Source organism: Callorhinus ursinus, unplaced genomic scaffold (genome assembly GCF_003265705.2).
Source record: "Callorhinus ursinus isolate GAN/ISIS: 27379988/994484 unplaced genomic scaffold, GSC_fseal_2.0 scaffold1, whole genome shotgun sequence".
In the NCBI taxonomy this organism is placed as follows: Eukaryota; Metazoa; Chordata; class Mammalia; order Carnivora; family Otariidae; genus Callorhinus; species Callorhinus ursinus.
In genome coordinates this window covers 488322-505472 of record NW_027397063.1, presented here as the reverse complement: position 1 = coordinate 505472, position 17151 = coordinate 488322, and the positions used below count along the sequence as shown (strand labels likewise).

General features: G+C 51.2%; 1 protein-coding gene across 1 annotated transcript in view; it reads right to left on the bottom strand.

Moving 5' to 3' along the window:
• Nucleotides 1–2718: 2718 nt before the first annotated feature.
• Nucleotides 2719–17151, bottom strand: part of VPS26C (VPS26 endosomal protein sorting factor C) — a 44699-nt gene continuing 30266 nt past the window's right edge. The window contains exons 4-8 of the mRNA XM_025871490.2: nt 13110–13190; nt 10332–10406; nt 6512–6662; nt 6135–6287; nt 2719–3912 (exon numbers count right to left, since the gene is read on the bottom strand). Coding sequence (XP_025727275.1) covers nt 3830–3912; nt 6135–6287; nt 6512–6662; nt 10332–10406; nt 13110–13190 — 543 coding nt within the window. The 3' untranslated portion in view covers nt 2719–3829. The remainder of the gene's footprint in view (nt 3913–6134; nt 6288–6511; nt 6663–10331; nt 10407–13109; nt 13191–17151) is intronic.

The following is a 17151-nucleotide window of genomic DNA, read 5'->3' as shown; positions in this document are numbered from 1 at the left end:
AACATCCGTTGGCTTGGATGAGCCTTACCATGGAGATATTTCTTCACATAAAATGTTCTCTGACCTTGTGGACAATCAGTGGGAATTATGAAGAGTGGCTCTGACAGCAGTGGTTCATGAAGAATGAATGGCGGCTCCATGAACAAGATCACGTGCACCTTGGGCAATGGCTACCTAACTCTAATTCTCTATTGGTAGGGGAAGTTGGGGCTGTTTGGGGGGGTACTGGGCCAGGGAATCAGCAGAGCGATGTGGCTTGGGCACAGCTTCTCGGTGCCTCAGCTTGCTTAGCTGTGAAGTGAGGATAACAAAACCCCCTCAGAAGGCTATTGTGAGGTCATTACTAAAGGACATTATAGTGGTCTGAGTTGGTCTAGAACATTCCCTGATATTTTCACTTTCAATAAAGGAAATCAGGATTAGAATGTGATTTACCTGGGACTTCTGGGCCTTTAAACACTCACCTTATTCCTAAGCTGCGTCCAGCTGCAAACGATTTCCTGTCTCATGATTTCATCTTCCTTTGATTCATCTCATCAAAGCTGAGGCAATCACTGTGAACAGAGGTAGCAGAGCCCTTGGCTGCCCTCAACAGCTATGGTGGCATGGGCAACGTGTGATGGGGAAACAGGAGGAAACAAGAAGAAAAGTATGTCGCCGACAAGGCAAAGTGAAGCCCAAATGAAGTGGGGCAAGGGTGGCCTGGGCTTTGGTGCTGGGAAAACTGGACCACATTGAACGAGCTCCCCTGGATTCGGGAAAGTGTGTGGAAACACAGACAGGTGACTTCCATCAGTGACGATCCCTTCGGCAGTAATGCAGGTAGCCTTTCCCTCCTCCTAGGATTCCCACAGTCACATGATACGTGCACTTAGGACAGGGCCTGATCCCAAACCACCATGAATGCTCGTGGAGCTTACTCTCACTGGACCCAAAGCTGTAGCTGGTATTTCCGAACACGCCAGCACCTTGGAACCAGCGGAGCTGAGCTCCCTGGAGCACGGCAGCGCGTGCCCCCCTCCCCCTCCACAGACGCCCCGAGAACCCACTGCAGCTCTTCTCCCAAAACGAAGGATGGAGAAGGGATGCACCACAGTTGTCTTCCCAGGACTTACTCTCAGTATGGATACTTGTCTCTAGGAAAACCAAGAACTTCGTTTTTTTAGCTGCCTGACTAGTACCAGTGAAAACCTGCCCATTTTCCTTCCACTCAGGTCAGGGAAGGTCTTCTGGGTAGGGCTGGGTCCACTTGGGTCCAGTGGCCACTGGACGGGGGGTAGTGGTGGCTGCAGGGAGCACTGGGCCTACACCCGCCCTGGCACTTGACCAGCTGGCTCCAGCAAGGTTCTGGCCCCCTGAGAGTCTGCAAGTCCTTTCTCGGCTCAGAGGATGGTCATGAAGACGGGAGGGGTAGTTCTTTGTTCTACACGCATGTGCACCTCAGGCTCTGCGAGGCACTAGGCCCTGGAATGGGAACTCCGGGCCTTCTGGTCAGGAGCCCCAGGGTGGGGGCTGGGCTGCCAAGACCCCTAGCAATCCGGTGGCCTGGAGACAAGTCCCCTCCTTTCTCTCTCCTGTGACAACCCAGGGCAGGGAGGTGAGCTGTTCTTACACATTTGTTTGGGGGAGGGGGGGTGTCCTGCTTCTCTGCCATCCCCGACGGCACCGAGCTCCAGCACGGGCTGGGCCAGGTCGCAGGCCTGTTCTTGGTCCAGCCGCGTGAAGGGGCTCCTGTCCTTGTCACAGGACCACACCCAGCAGCCAAGGAGTCGGAAGTCAGTCCCTAGCCAGGGGGCCGTGGGTTCATGGAAGCACAGCCTTATTTCAGAAGAAGGGGGAATCTGAAGGGGATCGTGGGATCCCAGACTGTAGCAATCTGCTGCAGCCCAAATCCCTGCCAGCGAGCGGAGGTAATCCTATCCCCCAAAGTTTTAAGAGGACAATTCAGACTCGGCCTTGGGACTTAGAGACGCCGATGATGGAGGCAGAAGGGACACCAGGGCTCCATCTCCCAGCAGCTACCAGAGCCGGCAGGCTTGGGACACCAACTGGGCGAATTCCGGCACAAACGCTTCAGCTTTTCTACATCTGACTTCTGATGTACCCCTTGCCTTTACTCTGGAACTCGCAACGTGGCCGAGAATGGGAGCCAGGCCCCATTGCTGCGGGAGCTCGGACAGCCGGGATGTGTGGCTGCCTACAGGGCATTTATTTCCCGAACAAGATACTGTTACGGATTCGCAGTTCAGACTCCTTCCTTCCCCTCCCCTCCCATCCCGCTGCTCTAATGGGAGAATCTGACAACCCCGAGGCTCCAACAGTGGACGCCCCCCGCCCCCGCCCCGAAAGCCAAACATCTCTGTTCTCCTTAAGCCCCAATGGGAGGTGCTGGCCAAGCAGGGGAAGGACATGGCCAGCCCGAGGCCCTTGTCTAGGCCACTCAGGATCGAATGAGATGAAAATGAAAGCAGCCAGGGCGCGGGCTGGTCTTCAGTTAATAGCCGTTCCCTAAGAAGAACACTTGTCTTATTTATATCCATAAAAGCAGTTTACTAAAGAAGTGATATAGCAATATTCATCCCAAACCTTTGCTCAAAATTCTCATTTAGCCTTTTTTTTCATTAAAAATGATTTCTACCTTTGAAATGTCCCAGAAAGTATGGCCTCTTTGTTTTCCAATCCTCTGAACACATTATCAAAGACAGATACTTGTTAATGTCATGTGAGCATAAAAAGAGATTTATAAACCAGAAACGTATTCTCTGGGAGCCAAATCAGAAACGACTCCGTGAATACGCTGTATCGGTTTCACTGGTGAAGCCCTGGGATAAAGCAGCACCTGAGTCAGGTCTGTTTGCCCTCAGGGTCACGTGTCTTCAGACACGGTCCCAGGACGATGGCAGCACAGCCGGGCATGGGGGCGGGGGGGGCATCGGCCGGGCCGCCTTGCTCAGGCCAGCCCGGGTGGAGGGACTGTCGGGGAAGGCCCGACGGCGTGCAAAGCACACAGCTTATTTCTGAGGCCTCATTCATTGTGGACCAACAGGATCAGATGGCAGAAATGCGTTGCTACAGGCTCTCCATACACTACGAGCCACAACGGCTTCACCCCGGGGGCAGGCCAAGTTCACAGGTCCAGGGCATCTGCCCGGGGTCTTCAGCTCTGGCCCTGGGCACCCGTCTCCTGCCATTTGGAACCCACCCAACAACGGCAGGTGCGGACAGCCGCTGTTTCCTCCTGCGACAGCCAGGAACGCTCAACGTTCTGAAGTCATCGTGAAAACTGCGATAAAAGAACTACAGAGCAGAGTGGAAAAAATGCTGGACGGTTCCAGCGGATGCCGCTGTGCAGCCCTCCTTGGATGGTTGTCTACAAACATCATAAGCAACCGGTCGGCTTGCCACCGTCCCGCGAAGCTGCTTTGCAGCCAGAGGCTTAGCTACCCTTGCTGGCCAGGTGGGGCGGGTTTCCTTTGTCCCCAGGACCTCCCTTCCCAGCCAAGCTTCACTGCTGCTACATTTTACTGCTCTGTAAAAGGCCAGTTAAGCCAGGAGTCTGAGGAAATTTTGCTTTCTGCGAAACGATCTTGCCAACAACAGTTACGAAGTCCCGATGAAGTTTAGAGACAGGGTCTGATCAGAGGTGCCCACTGGAAGCAGAAGCCTCGAGGAAATGGGGAACATTGTAATCTGAGGGGTCAGATTCATTTCTGATACAGAATCATCTCGAAAATAAGCCTATGCTGCTGGCTTGAACTCCCGTGAGCGCCAGCTACCCTGTGGCACGTCCGCTTGGCCTCTCTCGCTGTCCACGCTCCCTGCTCCCCGGCTACATCCTGCAGAGCTTCAGTGGAAAGTTCTCCGTGATGAGGTGATCCGCGTGAAGCAGCACAACAATGTTAACCTCAAATTCTGAGAGGAGAAAGAACGGGCGTTATGCTCACCTGCCCCAGAGGCAGACACCCCACGCCAACGGCACCACAGGCGGCTCCGAAAGGCTGGGGGGCAGCCGGCGCTGGGTGCCGTGGGGTGTCCGCATCTGCGTCCCAGGTATATCACCCCAAGCTTCCAGGAGAGAACCAGCGAGGACAGCGACACTGGCCTCTGACCGCCTCTGGCATGCTTTCTGTAAGGAAACGTGTCTCCTGGCCTTGGGACAGTAAGGGGTCTGCTTCCCAACCACACCTCCCTTGTCCTCTGTCTTTACTAGAATCTTCTAAAATCCTTTCGGTTCTTCCAGACTCTCTTGCTTTATTTTTCCACTTGTGACAGTTCTTAACAGAAGAGCCGACCCCTGACGGGCCCAGCCGCCCGGGTACACGTCTCCCACCCCAAATGAGAAACAGTGTCCAGAAACAGCGTGCAGTTTAATTGCTGTTGTTTGGGCAGTGATTCATTTACCTGAGACACCTGTTTACACAATCGTCTCTTGTTGACAAGAGGAAAGGGGTGTGCACGAGCAGGGAGCTTCGTGCCAAAGGGAGAAGGCCTAGCACCGAAGCAGCTCAGCCCTGTGGAAGGGGCTTCGGCGTCACCGCATCGCAGACCCCAGTGGCCGGAGTCCTGAGGACAATGTCCCAGCGTGTGGCTGGCTGCCTCCGCCAAACACTGGCCATGACAGAGGCCGTGCGCCCGCAGCACTGGCCTACTTTGCTCACTTTGATAATCGTGACGACACTAGAATGGCCCTCTGGGATTCTGGTCCCCATTCTCTGCCACCATTCCCCCACGTACCTTGCTGTCCTCCCCTGGAGGGAGCGTGGTGTGACTGGATGCCCAGCAGGCATGCAAGGCCCACATTAGGGAGCTGGTGCTGGCTTTCCTTATGGCAGAGCAAACATTCCCCCGGGGCACCCTAAACTCTGGGCGGGTTCGGGCTGGAGGCCGGCCTCGGGCCCGACTGCGCACCAAAGGTGTGGGCACCGGCAGAGATGAAGGGGGCACATGCGGATTCTGCTCGTAACTCGGCACCTGGGGCTCGCTCCCACCTCCCCACCTGAGACTCAGAGCCTAACCTTGGCTGGCCACGCGGACAGCAGCTCTGGGCCCACGGGAGGCCGCGGCGCTCTGGGATCGTGCCCACCCCCTGCCGCGGGCACTCCTGTGTGGCGAGCCTCAAACCAGACGAAACTAAGGATCAGGCATAAGGAGCATTACTGATTACAGGCACTGCAAGCAACGTTACGTGGACACTTTCTAAATCTGATAGAAACAGCAGGCAGAAATCTAGGTGCTTAAAGTAGAGCGTAGCAGGAAAAAAAAGTTTAGTCCTCTTGAAGTTTATGTAGAAAAACCAAGGGAGAAATCAACAGATAAGCTCCCCCTTCTAACTTGAAATCAAAGGACTCTGAAGTAAAATATCGCCTTGAGAACACTGTGCTGGTCGCCGTGCGAGTGCCTTCGGGAGGGCGCGAGGCAGGCTGGTCTGGGGGTGCCTGGGCAGCCGAGGGCATCACCCTGCGCTCTAGCCCCCTGGCGCCTCGCTCCCTGTACTGTGGGCGTAGACTACCTGTTCGATAATAATCATGCACATCTTTTTTGAGAACAGTCATGGCAGCTTAGCTTGGGCCAGATCTGCCCCCGTGCGGCCTTCCAGCAGACGTCGCCGTCCTTGTCGGTATTTGGCAGAGCTGACTCTATGCCCCTCTTTGCTCCTGAGGTGCATGTCCTGACCCCATTATGTGCTTGCTCTGACACAACATTGCCGATAAAAGCACTCTAGGGTCTCCACAAATAACTAATCATGGAAAATGACCAAGACATCCTGAGCTGGCGGAACGGAAGCCTTCGCGATGATCAGCGCTCACACGGGATTGTCACACTTGAGTCTCCGCTCAGATGCCAGCCTATCCGAGGAGCCTCCCTGACCTCCTCACGCTGCCTGCAGGCTTGCTCCTGGCGGCGTCACTGTCCCTGCCCTAGCCCGCACCGACAGGGTGGTGCTGCCTCAGGACGGGTACAGCAGCTTCTCAGGGAGCTTTTCTTGAGCAACCGGAGGATCCAGTGCTCTGCGCTGAGCCAGCCGAGAGCAGACCAGTGTGTCTGCCTCGGGGGTGCTCGGGGGCCCTTCTGTGGGCCCCACTATCATGGGAGAATCCGGCGGGCCCACGGGCATGGGGAGCTGGTATGCTTACCCACTTTGAAGTTGGTGGTTTCCAGCGTAGGGCAGGTGAACAGCCGGGGGAACACCATGTAGATGGGGATGGAGAGGCTCCGACACACATCTCCATCAGCGATCTGAATATTCTGAATCTCTGTGGCGTCTCGGGCATAGCCTTCTGCACACCCTGCAGAAGGCAGAAAGCACCGTGTGCTCAGAGAACAGGGAACGTCCGAACAGCCTGATCAAGAGGCCCTCGGTGACCACTTCTGCTACTGGTTCTACAGGGTCTGGAGTTCCCTCCCGTCCACATCTCAACTTCCCAGACAGACGTTTCTTGGAATTGAGGGGTGCGCTCTTACTTTTGCTTCCACTGCGGCGTGTGAGACGCCGACCTCAGTGGGCCCTTACCACAGGTCTCCACGCGGACCAGCTGCAGCTCTATGCTCTTGATGGCGGCCTCCGAGCTCTCAACCACCAGCTCCCCTGTCAGCGGCTGTGTGATGACGCAGTTGGTGGAGTTGAGATGCCCTCTGATGAGAAATTTGGGGAGCAAGGCTCTCTAGAACAAAACAAAAACAAGACATCGGGAATGGAAAGTGTCGAGGGAAATCACTCCAGATTCAGTCACTTGGTACAAATAAAAACTGAAAACAAAGTTGGGCGATTTTTATAAAATCCCCTGGGGCCCTATTTTACAAAATGGGGAAAAGGGACAATGGTACTTGTATCTCCTGTCAAGTTCATGAACAGACTGAATTATTTAACAACTGTCTGCAGATCCCTGGCGCTGACTCTGGCTGGATTGAACGGCCAGCTCCCACAGGGTCCTCCTGGTTGCCTCGATCTGACCTGGAACGCTCCTTCTTACCAAGCGATACGACATGAAAACTCCCGAAGAAGTTGCCAGGAGTGTTTACAGGGAATCGGTCACACACCAGCCCCAAAACATTTTTTAAAAAGAGAATCAATTGAAAAATGCTCCCAATTATGCAATTTTGAAAAGCTAAGTCACTTCTTTTATTTCAAGGACATTTAAAGAGAACAATTTTCACCAACGCTTGACTGAGACCTTTCCTCTGTAGACCTAGGAACCCCGTCATGGGTAGATGATGACGCTCTTGTGGGAAGCAACTGTCCTAGAACACGTCACCCTGCTGGTCCTAGGTGCTAAAGCTAAGTTAGAGTTTAGAGCACCACTGTCTCAGAAACAAAATGCAGCCACAAATGTGAGCCACGGAAGTAATTTAAAATTTTCTAGTAGCTATATTTTAAAAAGTAAAAGGAAACAGCTAAAATCAACCAATATATCCTAAATATCACTTCCACATGTAATCAGTATTAAAAAATTACATTTATATTCTCTTCCTCTTTGAAATCCAGTCAGCACCTTACATCTACAGCCCAGCTCGGCTCCGACCAGCCACACCTTGAGGGCCAGTGGTTGCCGTGGCTGGTGTTCACCCGTCGTGGGCGATGGAACTGGACAGGAGGGAGCTCTGTACCTCGTGGCCCAGAGGCAGAGAGCTCGAGAAAAGCCTTGATGCAAGACAAAGTTCTAACAACAATTAAAACTAAAGAAGCTATTTGTTTAGAAAAATAAAAAGCAGTAGCAATCTACATTAAAATTCTTTTAGGCAACTGATGAAAAAGAAAAGCTCTCCACATCCGGCCTAAGATCCTGACTGAACCTTCATTTTACCCTTTCCTCCCAGGGGTGTGATGTTAACATATACAAATAAAAATAAACTATACCGAGAAAGCCTATGTGGGACGCCACACGGAGACAACCCCAGCGAAGTGTTTCTGTGCATGAAAGTGTACAGGGAGGCTCCCAAGAGCTCAGGGGACCACGTCCTGAGGTCGGGGGCACACGAGCATCCCCAGCAGGGCCCAGGGCAGCTCTGAGATCAGAGGCAGCGCCCACCTGGGAAAGGGGCAGTTGGGGGGCTGTGAGTGGCCTCTGGGGTCAGCAGGTGCCCCGGCTGCCACCACAGCTTCCCTCAAGGGGACTTCCCCCCCCCCCCCCCCCCGGGACCCCCCCAAAGCAGGTTGGGCGAGGCACGGCAAGCATTTACAGCCATTTACAGCCACAATGCAGGACAACGAGCTACCCGAACACCCTGAAAGAAAGCTCACGGGGTCGAAGGCCTCTTCCCCAGCAGCAAAGCTCCTCTGTCAGAGTGTGCATTTACAACCAGAAGGACAGACTATCATGTGGGTGAAGGACAGAGAGTCTAGTCAACAAGGGCATACCTATTTGATCCTCCTCTATAAATATAAGCTGACAACCAAGAATCAATGAACAGTTGAGGAAATCGAGCAAGAAAGAGGTACACACTCCACGAACAGAATAACCAGCCCTAGGAAACAGAGATGAAGGGCTGTGCATCTGCAGTAAAAGAAGGGCTATCTTGAAAAAGAAACTGTGTTTGGAGATGAATCACGCTATTGCCAAAGTGAACATGTCGACAGTTGGGCGGCATACCAACCAAAGAGCAAACGAGTGAGCTGAAAGACCACACCAAGATTCTCCGGTGACACATCTAAGAAACCCTGAGAGTAGTTCACTGAGCTGAAGGAAAGACGGCAGGCGCACTGACTAATTAAACACCCGAGTCTGGCAAGGGCTTTGACATTCCAGAACGCTAAGGATAGGGAGATGCTGGAATTTTCCGGACTGGGGGGGAGGGAGAGGGAGGAGAAACAGATGAGCTCACACAAATTTGGGGATCAGATCATCAGTATCACGAGGTACCAGAAAACCAGGGAGCTCTTCTCCCAAGTTCTAAGGGCAAATGAAATTGAAGCCAGACGCTTCCATCTACCTAGACAAACTAGGGTTCAGTGTGAGAGCAAAGTCAGGGGTCTGTTAGACACTCAAGGATGTTAAGTTCACTCCTCACCTGTTCAGAAAGAATGACTCTAGGATGTACTCCAGCAGCACAAAAAATAAAACTGAAGAAAGAAAAGAAGGTGAGAGGAAGCAGAGGTGAGCAATGACCACGGTGAAACTTCCAGTAATTCAGGGGTGGCCAAATCATGACTGTGATACTTCGGGCAACGATTAGAAATAGTTTCTAAGCCAAGAGAGGCTTAATACTGGGAAAAATAAAACAGATAAACTGGAACTTAGACTTCAGACCATTTCAACAAACGAGAGGGGTATGAAGGAAGGAAAATGCAAAAATGTTACAAACCTTCTGGCAGAAGGTTCTTGTTCTTGGTGTTGTTACTTAAACTCACGAGTGTCTCTATGTTTGAACGTTTGGGGGTGACTATTAGGAAAACAGAAAAAGGATGGGAGAGGAAAAAGGAGCAAGCCAGCAGGATAACAGAAAAAAAACCCTCACGACCTCAGAGTGAGGACAGGAAGAAAGAAAAAGGAAAACAATAAAGTAACGCAGAGACAAGATACAAGGAACAAAACAAACTGCAAGCTCCAGCCAGGAGCTCTTTATAAGACATACTTGAGCCGCTCCTCTTCCTCACTCCAGTTCTGTCACTGAGTTTTGTGTTATTGAGATTCACGGAAGGAAGAAACACAAACCCACTTAAGAGCACGAGGGCCAATGGGGTGCTAACAGCCGAGGCCGGAGAGGAAGCAGGGCGGCGAGGTCCCGGCCACGGGGCTGCAATGCCTATGACCACCCACGCTCCCTGTATGCTTCCTGTCACGTTTAAATCCCTGTGAGAGAACAAGCTGACCGGTCCGCGGGGGACTCGTCCCCTCCAGTAAATGGACTTTTGGAGAGGCCCCCCCAGGCTGCACCCCTGCCTCAGCTGTGCCTCCCCAGGGAGTGGGAAACCTCCCCGACTTGCTGATCAACAGGGTCCGGAGAGCAAGGAGAACCGCCATGGGCCTCGGCCTCGATGTCAAGACAGCAGGCGGCCAACTACGAAGTAAAGGGGTGCAGCTCCCAGGACGGGTGGCGGGAGTGGCCGGGGCTCAGGGAAGAGGGGCTCTGAGCCCCACGCGGTATAGACCAGGGAGAAGGGAGGGGAAAGCACAGTGAGCAGACAGCCTCCTTGAGCAGCTTTTCAGAAGCATTCTTCTTCTCAGTACTTACTGAGTTTAAAAAGAAATCAAAACTGAAATCCAGATTATTTTGGGTAGAGACGATAATCTGAAATTTCGTCTTGCAGCGACTTGATGTTCGAATAAAGAACTGGGCAACAGTGTGTCTGCGGGATGCAGTGGTGAGGCACGCAGGGGTGAGGAGCGCCGTACCTCTTTGACGTTCTGTAGGGTTTCAGGTGTAATGGTGAAGTCCACAGGACTCGGGGTCAACTTCCCCTTCTGAGGCTAAAACAGGAGGCAAAACCCAAATCAGCTGCTTCAAGCCAAGAGTTCCACAGGCCACACTCCCCTTTCCCCTTCTAGAGAAACGAAGGGCAGCATAATGAATCGGGAAGGACTTGGTACTCAGAGGCAGGTCGTGTGGGGTCTAAAAGCATAGTTCTGCCAAAAATCTATGTTGTGTTCTTTGTCAAATTTAAAACACCCCCTGCAACTCAGTTTCCTCATCTGTAAAATGAGGGGACCCCTTGCTTAATCTCTCGGGGCCCCTTTGGGTCCAGAAATTAAAAGTTAGACCTAAGAACTGACAGTAGCATTCTTGGAAGGTATTTATCTTAAACCCCTCTTAGAACAAGAGCTGACACCAAACCAGCACGATGATGCTATGGGGTGCTGTTCCTGTCACTGGTCCCACTTCACAGACATGGACAGTGAAGCACGGCCAGCCCACATGGCTTTCTCCAGTGGCAGAGCCGAGACTCAAACCCAGGGGGCCAGGCTCCGACTGTGCTGTTAGCCACGGGGAAGCTGTCCACCGGGAAGGCTCGCTCATCTAAACTATAAATGTTACCATAATTATGAATGATGGTCATCCCACATCACATAACCACAGAAGCCACCCGGGCGGCCAAGCGTCATCAGGGCCTGCCTGGCGAGGCGCACTCAGGCGCCAGGATCCACAGGCTGGGGGGGCCGTGGTGGAGGAAGGGCACTGGCTGATCTGCCAAGTTTACTCATTTCCTGAAAGCGTATTCTACAATATTCTTCTTATTAACAGGTTCGGGAACACACTCTTCAGGGAACATATTCTTCCTCACAGCATTTAAAGGATTTAACTTGTCAACTAGAGCTGACACATGGTTTGGCCTTCTCATGAAATCATTCACAAAGAAGAACAGACTTCTTGGAGGCTGTGTGTTGGTAAGCTGCTGGGGAGCAGGGAGGAGGCCCCGAGACCTCTGTCCCTGCTGCGCACCCTAAGCTGGCCCGGGCGGCGGGGCTCTGCAGTCATGAGTGTGCTGTGGGCCCTGGGTCCGGGGCCAAGGGGCATCCTGGCCTGGAGCCCAGCTGTGGGCAGGGAGCTGAACTTGGGCTCATTCTCCTTCACAAAGTTGGAGGCTTTTCTTTGCTGAAGACATAAAAAGGTGTATGTCTCTTCTACGGAATAATCCACATGAAAAAAAAATTTTTTTTTGCTTCAGTTTGACGACCCTTGATAGAAAAAAGGAAAATGTCTAAATCACATCACTTCCAAAAAAAGATAATTATTTCAACACTAAAAGAAACAGAGTAATTATTATTAGTAAGAGGAAAACTATAAATGTTGGAAGTCCCAAAAAGTCAAAAATGATGCAAATAAAGGACATCAGTGATTTTGCCAATCTTATACACAGGCGACGTGAGTCTTCCGTTTTTACTGAACCATTACTAAAAGACACCTGTGGACATTTCATAACAGTGTAAAAGAAATGCAATTGCAGATGTTCCACAAACACCAAGCTGCCTCACCATGGAGCTCTGGAGAAGCCCCCACTTACTAATAAGGCCCGTGGCAAAGACTGTGGGACCCGTGCGGGGCCCCCAGGGTGATGAGTCCCGCTCAATGCCAACAAAGCTACAGGCTGCACCGGGTACATGAGCGAAGGAAAGCTAGTGGCCCTTGTGTCTGTCCAGTCTGGGTGGCACCTTGACACGGCCTGCAGCCCCATGGGATCCATACATACGTCCAGGTTCCGTTCACCCGGGCATCTCCAGGAACCCCAGTTTGGCTCTCTTCTGTCCCCAAACTGCTCAGAATTAAATCAAAGGCAGATGGACCACATTCTGAGGCTAGGTGGCTCTTCAAGGAGGGAGCTAGGCTGCCGTTGGCTCTGAGAAAGGGGGCAGGACCAGCCCCGAACCAGAGGTGTGCGCACACAGCCCAGGGAGGGGAGGACAAGGCCCAGCAGCTGCTCCGATACCAGCCCTGGAGAGCCCGGGGAGATAAAACAGGGGACTCCAGCGTAGTGGACATCTGTCACCACGTGTCACACCTGAAGCAGGCACTGCCTGTCACTGCTAAGTTCTGCACGATGACCAAGGAGTAGAGCAGATGGGCTGCAGGGGACTCTGCCTTGAATTCACCCACAGTTGCCTACAGCCATGGGGAAGGGGACCCAGTTCCCTAAGCTGACACATGAAAGGAAATTTTTAAGAACATTCTGTCACTGCAAAATATGAGCAGAAGGTGTTGGGAGAGGCAACCCACCCTGGCCCTGGGTGCCCCCGCGTGTCCTTGCTGGGCAGACCAAGACTGTAAGGTCTAACCCTTCTTTATCTGGGCCAGGCCATTGCTCTGGGTTGTGTTTGCCACAGCAACCTTGAGGAAGGATGTGTCTCTCTGAAGCTGACTTGCTCATTGATTGCTCTAGCAGAGGTGGGCTCCCAGCCTGACACTCCTCGGCTGAGGCACGAGCCCCTCAGATGCAGCGGCGTCTGGGCCACGGCATTGCCCCATGGGATTCTGGGCCCAGCGGGACGAGGCACACGCCAATGCTGGTGCTCTGACCCCGCCGGGAGAAACAAGATCCCTCATCTCCCGCGCAGGAGTCTCTTTCACCAGCAGGAACGACAGCACCAGGCTAACGTACTAGCTTAGAAATGGGGTAAAATACCAGACCCTATAGGAGATTCCTATGATTAAACACAGAGCCCCCCAATATAGCTTACGGCAGAGTGAACGATGAATTCGCAGGTCTTTGTCAAGTCCTTGGCCAACAGAGACCGCCTCATGTCACAGCGCAGGGTATACTGCAGGGAGGAGTCAGAGAGGTGTCACGTTAGGTGATTTGCTTGCATCATGGAATTATATTCAAAGAGACATGTAAGTCAACGTACTTTAGGGAAACTCGGTCCAATTACAGTGTTATTTGAAATTAATATACATAATAGGGGGAGCCAATGCTCAAAATGAAGGCGTTTCTATAAAAAGACCAAAACCAAGAACACTTTAAGGTGATTCCTCAGCCTAGTCCCACAGCCATCCCACAGTTGGACCCACTGGTACAGAGGCACAGGGTCTTAGCTGTAGCACAGGGAGAGAGCAGGGGGGTGGGCAGAACAGAAAAAACATGCACTCAGAAGCGAAAGCTAGCTCAACTCCAGCGATCTTGGTGTGGGAGCCCTGACAGATGAGACGACTTGTCTGGGCTTCGGCCTCCTGCTCTGTAAAATGGGGATGTTCAGACCCGCTCGCAGCACAAGCCAAGTGAGAGTCTGGCAGACAGCAAGCTGCTCTTAGTAAAGCAGCAGCTATTTTGTAGCAAGGATTCAAAAGCACACAGGAAGGACCAGGAGCCTCAGGATAGCATCTAGCATTCCAGGGAGCAAGGTAAGGCAAGTAGCATCACATTAGCTTTTAACCTAGCTGTGTTTGGTCTCTCTGCCGTCCCCGAGCTAGTTTTCTGAATGAGCCACCGCCGATGTACCTCCCCCCACAGGGAGAGCCAGCCCCTCTGCAGAGCTGGCCCCTGAGCTAAGCGTCTGACCCGGGGCTGCTCCTTCACACCCCTGTCTGTGGGCGGACACGCTGATTGGTAACAAAATTCTACAGCGTGATCATAGTCTTAATGCTAATCTTTCAAAAAAAAAGTCACATAACCCATATTGAATAAAGTTAGCTGTTGTTTTAATCATCCAGATAAAACTTTAGAATACTGTTAAAAACGATTCGTGTATGGGGCGCCTGGGTGGCTCAGTCGTTAAGCGTCTGCCTTCGGCTCAGGGCATGATCCCAGGGTCCTGGGATCAAGCCCTGCATCGGGCTTCCTGCTCAGCAGGAAGCCTGCTTCTCCCTCTCCCACTCCACCTGCTTGTGTTCCCTCTCTTGCTGTGTCTCTCTCTGTCAAATAAATAAATAAAATCTTAAAAAAAAAAGATTCATGTACCTGAGACTGTATCTAAATGCATGGTTGACTCAAGATGCTACATTATTATGAACAACCTATATACATTATATAAGAAGTTACTAGACATTTAAGATGCCACCAGGAGATTAAAACACTTTTTTAAAAGAAACATCCCTTGCCTGCAAGGACCTTTTCATGTATGTGTATATATATATATATATATATATATATATATATATATATATACACACACACGCTCTCTTCTGAGGTTTGTCTGGTCTCCCCAACCCACTGAGCTCAGCGAGGCCTGGTGCCATCAGATCCGTAGAGGTGTGTGCGCCCGCATGTGCGTATGCCCGTGGTACATCTGCGTGTATGCGTGCGCCCGCATGTGCGTATACCTGTAGTACATCTGTGTGTATGTGTGTGCACGTATGTGTTTCGCCTTTCTCCTGTACAGCCCACACGCTGTCTAGCATGGGCAACATTTTGTTCAGGCTTGCCTGGTCTCTTGGATCCTTGTCCCAGTGGCAACTTCCCCTTCCTCATTTTTAGTCTCAGGGGTTTAGCGGGGCTGACCTCCCCCGAGCCCTCCCAGGCGGGGCTGCTCCTGGGACTGTTGGGAAGGATTCTTTCTGCCGGGTGTGCCGACCAGGAGATGGTGAGCCTGCCAGGCAGCGGCTTAGCTTGGCCCCAGCCAGGGAAGAGCCTGCCCGAGAACGAGGTCTGTGCAGAAGGCCGAGCTGGATCCACACCCGGCTTCCCTGGAGCTGCCAGCTTGGTGATTTGTGATATCTGTTTTTAGGCTAAGTCAGTTTGAGCTGGATTTCTACAACTTGCAAAGGAATGAGAACAACAGGCATCAACTTCTGGTCACAAAATGTTTTTGAGTACGAAAGCAATAATCAGTAATCCAGGGCAGCTGCTAAGTGAGGGTGGGGAGAAAGGTGGAGAGGAGAGGAACACACTGATGTTCTGTTCTGTGAATGACATTAATTCTTTCACATGTACCATTTGAGTGAATTACAAGGACAGTCACCAATAACTCATTTATTCAGCCATTCGGCAAATACGTACTGGGAGCATTCTATGTGCCAGGCACTGTGCGAACGAAGCTCTTTATGCCAAGACCTCATTAATCTCCTAGGAGGAGAGGTCATGAAGGCTGCTCGGGGTCACAGAGGTGGGATTTGAATTTACACCTGCTGGTTGCCAAAACCCAGCCTCTGAATTCTTATGCAATGCTGTGACTCAAGCCCAGATCTGCCTGCTGCAAAGCCCTAGATCTTTTTACTTTCTCATGATCTTGCCCAACTGCTAAGGAGGGTCCAGGTGCTGGGAGAGGTCCGAGGGGGTCAGGAAGGTCAGACCGAGCAGGGTGCCAGGAGGAGGTGCAGGACTGGACCTTATGAGCGTCAGTAAACACAAGGCCAACAGAAAGAAGGAGGATGCATGTCAACAGACACGAAGCAGACTCCTAGAAAGGATCCGCTGAACTCTCAGACAGAATGACTAGCATCTGGATAAATTAATTCAGAATTACAATTTTGCAGACATGTTGGTACTGCTATAATGTTGGGTTATAGTATAAAACCTTGCTCCTGTGGCCACAAGAGCAGAACAAACATAATAAAATTTGCCTATGATTTACGTAACTTTTAAAAGAAAAGGTATCTGCACAAAGGGCAACTGGGGGAAAGCGGATAGCTTCTGGTACGCATGATCTAACCACAGAGGTGAGAAACAAACACAACACGCCTGGGAAGAACAGGACCAAACGGCACCAAGCCTCCGTCTAAGGAGAGAAACGGAAATCCAGACCCTGCAAGCTGGAAACATACTACTTGCTACACCTTAAACCCTTTATTCTGTCTCACGGTTTTTACTATGTTTACATTATGTTACTACAACACAATTCAAATTACCAATGTAAAATGCCTTGGCGCCCACATAATTGGAGAAAGAGGATGTTACCAGGTTTAACACCACTTTGTCCCTAGTAATGTACCCGTGAATCTTCAGGGTAAGCACAGCAAGCGAGGGTGCGATGGAGGGCAACGTCCTGTGGGACCCCAGGCCGTCACCATCTGCTCTGCTATAAAACAAGGAGGCTAGCAAAAGACCCCTCTAGAAACTGAACGAATGAATCAGTGAATGAAAAACAGATAAAGAAAAACAAAAAACAACCCACCATCCTAGTTTCTCTGGAGAAGTATATTTTCAAGGGGCACCCGGCTGGCTCAGTGGGTGGAGCAGGCGACTCTTGGTCTCAGGGTTGTGAGTTCGAGCCCCACATTGAATGTAGAGATTACTTAAAAATAAAATCTTCTAAAAAGAAGAAGTACGTTTTCTCAAAAGGAGCAACAACAAATTTGAATATGAATTGGAAATGAGATGGTATTTGAGAATTTTTGCTAATTTTGATAGGTGTGAAAACACCAGCTGTGTTCCTGTAGGAGAGCATCTCTATTTTTGGTAGATGGACAGTGAAGTAGCTCAACAAGTGCCATGATTCTGGAACTTCGAAATGACTCAGGAAAGATCAACAAAGATGAAACAAAAAGGGCAAAATTCTAATAAATGTTCAATCTAGGTGATAAGCTCTTCTAAATTGGAGGTCAGGATGAGAAGAAATCTCTTCATTTTTAGAAATCTGTGAGATATTTGGGGAGGTAGAGAATTCAAGTTGTAGCATTCCGAAGTTAACCCTCAAGGGGTAAAATCTGATGACCAAAGTAAAGGTTGGGTCTGGGTGATCCATACACCGTACTAAAGAATTCACCACCTGCTTACCCTCCAATTGCATTTTAAAGAGTTTCCAATTTACACACAGTCATGCAGGACACAAGTACAGTTTTTTATGT